The sequence below is a fragment of the Thrips palmi genome, unplaced genomic scaffold (genome assembly GCF_012932325.1).
Source record: "Thrips palmi isolate BJ-2018 unplaced genomic scaffold, TpBJ-2018v1 HiC_scaffold_18, whole genome shotgun sequence".
NCBI lineage: Eukaryota > Metazoa > Arthropoda > Insecta > Thysanoptera > Thripidae > Thrips > Thrips palmi.
In genome coordinates this window covers 3895067-3906456 of record NW_023144627.1, presented here as the reverse complement: position 1 = coordinate 3906456, position 11390 = coordinate 3895067, and the positions used below count along the sequence as shown (strand labels likewise).

General features: G+C 49.6%; 1 protein-coding gene across 1 annotated transcript; it reads right to left on the bottom strand.

Moving 5' to 3' along the window:
• Positions 1–2139: 2139 nt before the first annotated feature.
• LOC117644972 lies at positions 2140–3692 on the bottom strand. Its single transcript, XM_034384834.1, has 4 exons — positions 3314–3692; positions 3112–3241; positions 2818–2871; positions 2140–2731 (listed from the first exon to the last, which is right to left on the bottom strand). The coding sequence occupies exons 1-4, from the start codon at positions 3620–3622 to the stop codon at positions 2493–2495; spliced, it is 732 nt and encodes a 243-aa protein (XP_034240725.1). The 5' UTR covers positions 3623–3692; the 3' UTR covers positions 2140–2492.
• Positions 3693–11390: the final 7698 nt, after the last annotated feature.

Genomic DNA, 11390 nt, shown 5'->3' with positions numbered 1-11390 from the left:
GCCTGTCCATCATAAAGTTCCCAGTCCACACCACGAGGAGGTTGGGCACGGACTTAGTGGACCAAACGCAGCCCTAAGTCAAAGGCACTGCATACATCTCTTTAAAGAAAGCAACGGCCGCAAAGAGCCATTTTCAGGCATTTTTTTCGTGCCAGAAAAGAACGGCCATGCATCTTTTCAAAAGTGCCGAAAATAGGCACATATTGTTTGGGGGGGTAGGGTCCCAATAATTTCCAATATTTGTCTTATTATTCGACCATTTTTTCTTTGGACCCCCCCCCCCCCCCCCTTGGAACGGCCATGCACCAAAGGCGCCTTTTAAGCCCTTTTCGGGCATGCTGAGCAAAGAACGGCCATGCAGTTTCCCCCAAAATGGCCAAAATAGGCGTATTTTGGGGGTGCGGGGGTCGGAACGGCCATGCAACGCTCTGCTAGAAGGTTTATAGTTAGACCTGGTGGTTAAATTACAGGGCCGTATCCGGCTCGCCTTTAAGCCCCAAACTTTAGTTCTTGATCAACGAGAACATCCTTGGCAAATGCTTTCCCTTAAGTCCGCACAACCCCTCCGGGGGGGTCGAGTCTAACAGACCGCCGCTTGACCTCTCCGAGGGGTTAAGTCTAACAGACCGCCGCACGATCCGAGCGGCCCCCTTGCGGTCGTCCGAATGGGTTCAAACTTGGCATGCGTCCGGTTCGAACCTTTCTCTACGCGATGCCGTCCTCGGCCACTCTCCACGCGCACTCCTTCCGTCTCAAAAACGCGTTTGAAAAAGGCCCCTTTTTGACAGCGCCTGCAAGACGCTGCATAGGCAACCCGTCGGTCACAAGTGCACCACGTGTTGCCTACATTCGCGATTTCTTCTTTCGGCCATTTCTCGAGAACGGCTTGACTGATCGCGGTGAGACAAAGAGGCGCTTCCGCACGCCAAGACAAAGCTTTCGGTGCCTCGCAGAGCTCTCTAGGACGCTCCGTTCGGATTTTGAAAATTTGGCCGAGCCGCTTGCAGAACTTTACGCCGAGCGTTTTCACGGCCGAACCGTGGTAGCCAGGCGACTGACCGAATCACGAGGCGATAGCGTGAGAGAGGACGAAGGCTTTAAAAGTTGAAAGGTTCGGATCGGTCAATAAATGCGCCCTCACGGGCCGTCCAAACTTGTGCTTAAGATCACTCGCGGAATACCGTCTCACGGCACTCGGACGGCCCTCCAGCCCAGAGGGCTCGACCGATCGGCCCCATTCAAGGCGCTCCGCCCCTCGAGGCACTCTGCCGTATCCAGAGTCCCCTGGCTCCCTGGCCCTTCGGGCTCCATCCACTCCCTCTCTGCCTCTCCGAGTCCAGTCTCCTCGCCCTCCGAACATCTCGGACTCTGCCTCGCACCGAGCTTCTTGGACTCTGCCTCACTCTGGGCCCTCGCCAGGGACTCTGCCGCTCACCGAGCACTCCGGACTCACCGGCCCTCCTCGGCCCCAGCGGCACTCTACACCCTCTCGGGACTCCGTCCCTCTGGCCAAGCGGAGCCGAGCCGAGCCTTCTGACCTAGCCCCCAGCCGGACCCAGGCCCAGGCCCAGGCCCTCGGCCCTCGGCCCACCGGCCCCGACCCAAAAAATAGCAGAGTGCTACAAGGAAGCCGAGACAGCGCTCCATGAACGCCGCTCGGCTCTGAGCCTTGCGCCAGCCTTTCGAGAGTCTCCCAGGGACCAAGTCCAGCCAAGGACTCGGCCAAAATGGAGACGAGCCGAGCGCCGCAGTGCGACGCCCAGCTCAGGGAGGTCAAAGAGAGACAAGCCGAGCACTCCCGAAGAAGAGCCCAGCTTGACGCGCTGTCCAGGCCAAAACGCCGCGTGTTGAGAAAATGCCTCGATCGATTGAATGTTTTTATAGATTGATTGATATTTTTTTTTTAGATTTTAAGTGTTACTTTGTCACTTAAAACAATGTGTTTCGGAAAAGCGACGTGCCCCTTCCACGCACGTGCCGGTGGTTGCCATCCAAAGATACCTTTAATGAGGTATTATTTTGCAACCTCCCATCGCTACAGTAGGAGCTCGTGCAACCGACTTATGTTTCTTTAATGGTTTCTCCAGGGGAATGATTGAAATAAGACATAAAATTAACAAGAAATTGCGAAAGCACATGTCTTTTTATACCAAGTTTATTCATTCAAATTTCATTAGTTACATGCGAAAAATTTAACTCTAAGTTTAAACGTACATTTTAAACATACCGTACAGAACTCTAATTAACTAGCTAGACATACTGGTATCAGAGCTGCTCGGTGTTCAGTGTGACATTAGTTACAATGACCAGAACGCAAAGTCTCGTCAATCTGCATCTGAGTGGAAGACCTGCGCAGACAGTCGAGTTCCATGGTTTAGTTCAAGACCCAAGTCATTGAATACGAACAAGTTCGTTTCGATGGCTGTGGCGCTCGAACCGCACCATGAGTAACAACCACCTGCACCGGTCTTCCGCTTGAATGCGCCTTGGTGTCAGAACCACTTGACACTCGATCGTGCATCCGTCACGATAAGGAGACGTAATGTCTCAAATGCGTCGCGCGCTTCGACGTGTACGCGAATAAGGCGGGCACGTCCAGACACCGAAAGAGTCAAGTTATTGAAAATGATGAGCAAGGCACCACTGCAGTCTTTAAGATCCATTCGAAGTATACGATTGGACAACGTTGACCGCGACTTGCCTTTCAATTGAAACTTTTGGACGAACGTATCTATCACACAAAAGGAACGACTATGTTAGATGGGATACCGTACGGCACGAAATATACGTATATGATATACACATTACCACACTCACCTCCATCAAGGAAACAGTTGTAACGTGTCTCATATCCTTGTAGAATGTCACCTCCTACAAACACAATAGAGAGGTCACAACCAAGATTCACAGACAAGATGCGTGCCCCTCCCACGCACGCATCGGTGGTTGCCACCCGTGCTGACTTTGCAACCTCCCAGTCCCGCGAACGGGACTTTGTCTGAAAACCTTATTTTGTTTTTTTTTTATGGTATTATTTATTTATACTGATATGTTATAAAAATACAATCATAATGAAAAAAATGGACAATGTACATGTACGAAATCACACACCATCAGCATCATCTTCTCTGTTTTCTTCTTCTGTGACACTCTCTTCATCTTCTCGGTCGTCTTCAATGGTCTCCTCATCAATCACATGCACCCTTACATCCAGTGCATTAACTTCATCGGCAGGTGGCACCTGTAAATGAAGCACCAATAGACACCTTATCTTTGACACAAAGAGAGCGTAACAAAATATTGTCCAACTTACCCATTCTTTCAGAAAGCACGTTTTAGCGTCATGCAGAACGATGCACTTTTTTGGATCGTCATCTTGACCGACCCCGAGCAAAGTGAACACATTGTCCAAAATGGCTTTCATTTTGCCTTTGTCATGCTTTACTTGCATTAGGTCAGCAATCAGGGAATCCATGTGGATAGGCCCCCTCATTTGGCGCGTGTAGTGGGCTTTTTGATACGCAACGATCGCCTTTTTGTTCATGTCAGAGTGAACGTTTGGAGAGTTGATATGGCTGTCGTATCGCTGAAAGCTTTTGGAGCAACCCGGGCAAAAAGACATAACATTTTTCCCATTGGGCGTACGATTGCATACCCTGTACTAAAAAAAGACAAGATGATAATATATCGCAAATACTGATCAAAAGTAAAATATTGGCCCCCCTTGGAAATAAAAAAAAAAAAAGATTCACCAACAATGAAGTATAAGGGTGATTTCGTGCGTAGAGGGGCTGCAGCAAAATTTTAAAAATAAATTCAACTTTTTGAGCGAAATTTGGTCTAGATGGTATACATGGTGAGTACCCCGCAGTACCCCTCTGAGCGTGGCAACGCTACAAGTCGACTTTCATTTTCACCCACATATGGCAAACCCTTAGCTGCATAGACTCATCCTCCGATAAAAATTGACTTAGAGTTAGTCGTGTCTGTTTTGGTGAAAAATGGAGTCAACGGCCAATTACCGTAGAACGGGGTAATATGAGACAAATTCGAGTTTTTTTGTGAATTTCCCCCTTTCATTTTCAATTTGAGGTACTGAGGTGTTCATCACATGTTCATTGACCCTTTGGCTACACTCCTACCAAATTTCAGATTTTTAGGTGCAGTAGGGACCTTTCAATAACCCTCGGAATGCCATCCCATATTTCCCTGCAATGTGGGGTAATATGAGACAAAAGAAAGAAATGTTAAAGAAGTATGGATAATTAAATCATTTAGGCGGGTTTGGAGCTTTTTGAGTTCTTTTCATTCATTTTAAAGATGATTGGAAACTATAATGGAGACGATATACAAGGTAGGTTTACGCCAGACCGCGTCTTGTCGTAACAGGCTTCGCGATGTCTCGCGGCCTGTTCCCCCAATCGGCGCCTGGCGTACCTACCTTGGCCTGCGGCGCGGCGCTAGCCTGCCTTCGGCAGGCATTGGCTTGTCCATCGTCGGTTACTTCTTTCTCGTTGCATGCTGGGGGGCTCCGCCCCCCAGACCCCCCTTTCCTCAAGACGTTAGTGATCTGCCTGAAAAACTCGATTTATAGCCGTTTTTTAGGTGTTTTTCGGCTATAAAAACTGAACTAGTTGAGCTAGGACAGTGAAATTTCGCGTGTGCTGAGCCAAGGATATACCTAAAAAGTGTGCGAAATCTCACCGAGATCGGCCGAGCCGTTCAGGAGGAGTAGTGCGGACACACACACTCACACACGCACGCACGCACGCACGCAGACAGGAAAAACTTTTCAACCCCACCCGAGTAACAGGCTTCGCTATCGCTCAGCCAAAAATCTGGAGGGGAGAAAAATGGGTGTCACTAAAGAGAGCTGAAAAATGTATAAGAAATCATGCCTGTCACATGAAAATACTAAACGAAGAGTATAGATGCCGGTCAGATAGTAAAACATTTTCGTGTTAAAATCATTGGCTGAGCGATAGCGAAGCCTGTTACTCCATTGTGGTTGAAAAGTTTTTTCTGTCTGTCTGTCCGTCTGTCTGTGTGTGTGTGTGTGTCCGCACTACTCCTCCTGAACGGCTCGGCCGATCTCGGTGAGATTTTGCATACTTTTTGGGCATGTCCTTGGCTCGGCACACGCGAAATTTCACTATCCTAGCTCAACTGGTTCAGTTTTTATAGCCGGAAAACACCTAAAAAACGGCGAAAAATCGAGTTTTCTGCAGGCAGATCACTTCTGTCTCGAAGAAGGGGGGTCTGGGGGGGGCGGAGCCCCCAGCCCTGACAAGTTAGAAAGTTACAAGGGATCTAGAATGAAGGGGGGTCTAGTTAGAAGTAACCGACGATGGACACGCCATTGCCTGCCGAAGGCAGGCTAGCGCCGCAGGCCAAGGTAGGTAGGCCAGGCGCAGATTGGAGGAACAGGCAGCGAGACATCGCGAAGCCTGTTACGACAAGACGCGGTCTGGCGTAAACCTACACTCTCATTCTAGGAACGTGACATCACGTTGAAACGAACGTGACAAAATGTCACGTTCGTTTGAGCATTGTGTCACGTTCGTTTGAATGTGAACAAGCTGTTTTTTGGACAATTCACACTCTAACGAATGTGACACAATGCTCAAACGAACGTGACATGTTGTCACGTTCGTTTCAACGTGATGTCACGTTCCTGGAATGAGAGTGATACCTTGTTATTACTTGAAATTATTAACAGTGGAGTATGTTTGGCCTCATGTTTCAAGCGAAAAGAGGTGTCTCTATTTTTGGCCCGTCCCGTTTATTTTTGGCCCGTCCCGTTTATTTTTTGTAAAAAAATGACGGAGGGACGGGCATATAGTATGATCCCTGCTGTGCGTCCGTTCGTTCGTCCGTCCGTCCGAGGACTTCCCGTGGTCCGATCTTGACCAAATTTGGTATGCAGCCTCCTTGGGTGATCCTAAGAACCGCCCGGTGGCAGCAAATCCGATCCGAGCCCCGGGGGCGCTGCTGCAGGTGCATCATGGTCTACATGGGGTCGAGGAGGATTTTGGCAACGGAAACAGCTAGAAGGGCATGTATGGGTATTTTTGGAACCGGGGCGACGAGACAATGCCAACGGCGCCAATTTCGAGTGAATCGGAGAAGTTTGGACCCGGGTTCAAATCCCGATGGGGTATTTATTTTGTGTCGTTGTATTGCAGTTTCTTTGCGTCGTTCCTCATGTTGTTGAGGGCGCTGATGATGACGAAAATAACGACAATTTTGACAGTTGCCGATGCGTTGGCAGCAAATCCAATCCAAGCTTCTGCAGGTGCAATATATATTAGGCATATGGCTAAGTTGCGGCGGAGTTGGATCTCGGCAACGGGTGCCCCTAGGGGGCCATGTACACTGAGATTCCAAACGCTATGAGTATAGCACGTATGGTGCAATGCGCTGAGATATTGCACCTTACGTGCAATGCCACAGCCATATTGCACCTTAGGTGCAATGCTTCCCGAAAATGCCCTATGCTAATGCAAGGGAATTGGGAGTCATTGCACTTCATGTGCAATGCTTTTGCATTGCACCAATTGACGCTATACTCATAGCGTTTGGATTCTCAGTGTACGGGTATATTTAGAATCGGGATGTATAGCGAAGGAAAGTAGTCCCAACCCGATGGAAATTGATCGGTTCCGCTGCACGGCGTGGAGGTGGATCTCGGTACACTACAAATCTAACTGTCTACTTAGTACACACTTACAAACGCATGCTTGACGCCGTATAACTCCATGCGTCAAGCGTGCGTTTGTAAGTGTGTACTTAGTAGACAGTTAGGTTTGTAGTGTATTGGGTGCCCCGAGGAAGGCGTGTTTGGGTTATGTTTGCAATCAGGGCGACGAGGTAAAGCGAAGGAAAGCGTGACTCACATGTCCTGCCGCTTATCGGCGTGAATTTCGTGTCACGCCAGTTTCTGGCGTGACATTTTGTCACGCCATAATTTGGCCATGTGTCCGACCTTTACGTTTTCAGTGATTGCAAACTCTTTCACCAACTTTTTTCTTTGCATTCCATATTACTCTGCAAAATGCAAAGAAAATGCTTTGCAACGTTACAAACCAATGTTTCGCAACGTTGTTCGCAACGATGCAACCTTTTTTGGCCCGTCCCGTTTATTTTTTGTAAAAAAATGACGGAGGGACGGGCATATAGTATGATCCCTGCTGTGCGTCCGTTCGTTCCGACCGGCCAATTGCTCTCCACGCCGACAACGTGGTGCGGGTCGAGCAGCGGCGTCTTCAGGAGCCGGAGAACACGCTGCAGTTCATCATCCAGTTTCCGGACCTGCACGCTGCGCGAGGCACTTCGGTCGCGCTCTTCCACAACATCAGGTCTCTTCACAAGCACCATGCCCACGTTCTTCTCAACAAGACGTACACGGCCTGCAACGTCGTCATGCTCTGCGAGACGTGGACGCAGCCCGAGGACGACATCGCCATCCCCGGCTTCACCTTGATGCACCGCAGGGACTGCGTGAACCAGCAACGGCACGCATTTGGGACGGTGCTGTACGTGCGGGACTCCATGGCGGCCGCTGTCGAGGTAGTCTTCGGGCAGGAAGCCTACACTGAGCGCCGTGGGGCTGCGCTGCACTCATTCGCAGACATCGTGGGCTTCATTGTGAGAACCGAGACCTGTGAGAGGGGCGTTGTGTTCTTGCACAGGTCTCCTAAGTGCAAGTTCACCGCCTTTGCTGCCTCGTTAAAACGTTGCCTTGATATTCTTCGCCAGCAGGTGTCTGAAGTTACTGTTGTTGGTGATTTCAACTTGCCTGTGGCCGAAAATGCTGGAAATAGTCTTCGAAATCTGATGGAGTCTTACGAGCTGCTTCTATGCGTGGACCCAAGAGCAGTGTCAACAGACAGCCTTACTCTGATTGACGCATGCTTTTCCAACGTGCCTGAGCTGGTGGCGCATATCACAGAATCTGTGATAAGTGATCACAAACCAGTGTGGTTCCCACTTTTATAGAAGTGCTGCAGCGATGTGCTGCAAATAGGTTTCAAGTACTTTATTTGGTTCAACCAAATGCGTGAGGAGTGTGGGTTTGGTTGAACCAAATAAAGTACTTGAAACCTATTTGCAGCACATCGCTGCAGCACTTCTATAAAAGTGGGAACCACACTGGTTTGTGATCACTTATCACAGATTCTGTGATATGCGCCACCAGCTCAGGCACGTTGGAAAAGCATGCGTCAATCAGAGTAAGGCTGTCTGTTGACACTGCTCTTGGGTCCACGCATAGAAGCAGCTCGTAAGACTCCATCAGATTTCGAAGACTATTTCCAGCATTTTCGGCCACAGGCAAGTTGAAATCACCAACAACAGTAACTTCAGACACCTGCTGGCGAAGAATATCAAGGCAACGTTTTAACGAGGCAGCAAAGGCGGTGAACTTGCACTTAGGAGACCTGTGCAAGAACACAACGCCCTCTCACAGGTCTCGGTTCTCACAATGAAGCCCACGATGTCTGCGAATGAGTGCAGCGCAGCCCCACGGCGCTCAGTGTAGGCTTCCTGCCCGAAGACTACCTCGACAGCGGCCGCCATGGAGTCCCGCACGTACAGCACCGTCCCAAATGCGTGCCGTTGCTGGTTCACGCAGTCCCTGCGGTGCATCAAGGTGAAGCCGGGGATGGCGATGTCGTCCTCGGGCTGCGTCCACGTCTCGCAGAGCATGACGACGTTGCAGGCCGTGTACGTCTTGTTGAGAAGAACGTGGGCATGGTGCTTGTGAAGAGACCTGATGTTGTGGAAGAGCGCGACCGAAGTGCCTCGCGCAGCGTGCAGGTCCGGAAACTGGATGATGAACTGCAGCGTGTTCTCCGGCTCCTGAAGACGCCGCTGCTCGACCCGCACCACGTTGTCGGCGTGGAGAGCAATTGGCCGGTCGGAACGAACGGACGCACAGCAGGGATCATACTATATGCCCGTCCCTCCGTCATTTTTTTACAAAAAATAAACGGGACGGGCCAAAAAAGGTTGCATCGTTGCGAACAACGTTGCGAAACATTGGTTTGTAACGTTGCAAAGCATTTTCTTTGCATTTTGCAGAGTAATATGGAATGCAAAGAAAAAAGTTGGTGAAAGAGTTTGCAATCACTGAAAACGTAAAGGTCGGACACATGGCCAAATTATGGCGTGACAAAATGTCACGCCAGAAACTGGCGTGACACGAAATTCACGCCGATAAGCGGCAGGACATGTGAGTCACGCTTTCCTTCGCTTTACCTCGTCGCCCTGATTGCAAACATAACCCAAACACGCCTTCCTCGGGGCACCCAATACACTACAAACCTAACTGTCTACTAAGTACACACTTACAAACGCACGCTTGACGCATGGAGTTATACGGCGTCAAGCATGCGTTTGTAAGTGTGTACTAAGTAGACAGTTAGATTTGTAGTGTACCGAGATCCACCTCCACGCCGTGCAGCGGAACCGATCAATTTCCATCGGGTTGGGACTACTTTCCTTCGCTATACATCCCGATTCTAAATATACCCGTACACTGAGAATCCAAACGCTATGAGTATAGCGTCAATTGGTGCAATGCAAAAGCATTGCACATGAAGTGCAATGACTCCCAATTCCCTTGCATTAGCATAGGGCATTTTCGGGAAGCATTGCACCTAAGGTGCAATATGGCTGTGGCATTGCACGTAAGGTGCAATATCTCAGCGCATTGCACCATACGTGCTATACTCATAGCGTTTGGAATCTCAGTGTACATGGCCCCCTAGGGGCACCCGTTGCCGAGATCCAACTCCGCCGCAACTTAGCCATATGCCTAATATATATTGCACCTGCAGAAGCTTGGATTGGATTTGCTGCCAACGCATCGGCAACTGTCAAAATTGTCGTTATTTTCGTCATCATCAGCGCCCTCAACAACATGAGGAACGACGCAAAGAAACTGCAATACAACGACACAAAATAAATACCCCATCGGGATTTGAACCCGGGTCCAAACTTCTCCGATTCACTCGAAATTGGCACCGTTGGCATTGTCTCGTCGCCCCGGTTCCAAAAATACCCATACATGCCCTTCTAGCTGTTTCCGTTGCCAAAATCCTCCTCGACCCCATGTAGACCATGATGCACCTGCAGCAGCGCCCCCGGGGCTCGGATCGGATTTGCTGCCACCGGGCGGTTCTTAGGATCACCCAAGGAGGCTGCATACCAAATTTGGTCAAGATCGGACCACGGGAAGTCCTCGGACGAACAAACGAACGGACGGACGAACGGACGCACAGCATGCATCATACTATATGCCCGTCCCTCCGTCATTTTTTTACAAAAAATAAACGGGACGGGCCAAAAATAAGCCAAAATGACTGAAAGAAATTCAATGAGCACTGATTCCAAGGTGTCATGCTTACTTTGCTCTGTCGCAGGAAATTCACTTAATTTGACACTGAAGCACAGGAGTCAGTTCTTGTTTCACATGTAATTGCATAGTGGTGCAGGTTATCGTTCCAGAATCTTGGGCAACTCCAGTGGGTCAAGGTTTCCGCAAAGAGCCTATTTCTCAAGCATAAAATCAGATGACGAACAAAATAAACACTTTGACAATAAGAGTATCAAAGTAACAGAATATTGTAGGTTAACTTACACCGGCACTTTCTGATTTGGATTGAAACACGAAATAAGCCTGCACCAGGCTTTGAAGTATTCTACTTATTAGTGCACCTGAGAACTGAATATCTTCGTGCGTGGTTTCTTTTCTTTGGAGAAATGAATTTACTATAGTTAACAGAAAAATAAATAGAAGTAAGGATCCGACGCCACAAGCACAGTGCGCGCCAAAGTGCGCCGACTGTCATCTGCACAACAGGTGAGCATCGCGTGGGCCCGAGGCGCGCTCTAGCGGACACACTCGGAACTACATGGCCGCAGGACGCTGCGACGGGTGTGGTGGGGGACCTCCCAAAGACCTCACATAGACCTACCGTTTCGGACGTCCCGAAGTGCTCCAAGAACCGACTACTTTGGGACGAGCGACCAGGGCGCGCTCTGGCGGCGAACTCTGGCACCACACACTAGGTCCCCGCGCGACGTACGAGAGAGCTTCATTTGTAGTACGTTTAGGGAGGTCCCGAAGAGCTCCCAAAACCGACTTCTTCGGGACGTCCGAAAGACGTCGGATTCCAGACATGTACTAGTTTTGTTTACGGGGTTTTACGCCGAGGCAAAGGGACTTGGCAAAAGTGTGACGGTGTGCGACAGCCGAGAAACCCAAGAAAGATGACCGCGCGCGGGGGAAGTCCGGCAGTAAGGCAGCGCGAGATGATACCAGTTCTCCTAAAGTAACTTCATCTAATGCTCTGCAGCACTCTTCTCCTAAACACATATTTTTCATC

Coding starts and splice junctions, on each gene's coding strand:
- LOC117644972 (XM_034384834.1), bottom strand. CDS start 3,622: ATGTCTTTTTGCCCGGGTTGCTCCAAAAGCTTTCAGCGATACGACAGC. Junction 3,242..3,313: donor CGTGCTTTCTGAAAGAATGG/GTAAGTTGGACA, acceptor CTTCATTTACAG/GTGCCACCTGCCGATGAAGT. Junction 2,872..3,111: donor CAGAGAAGATGATGCTGATG/GTGTGTGATTTC, acceptor TTGTGTTTGTAG/GAGGTGACATTCTACAAGGA.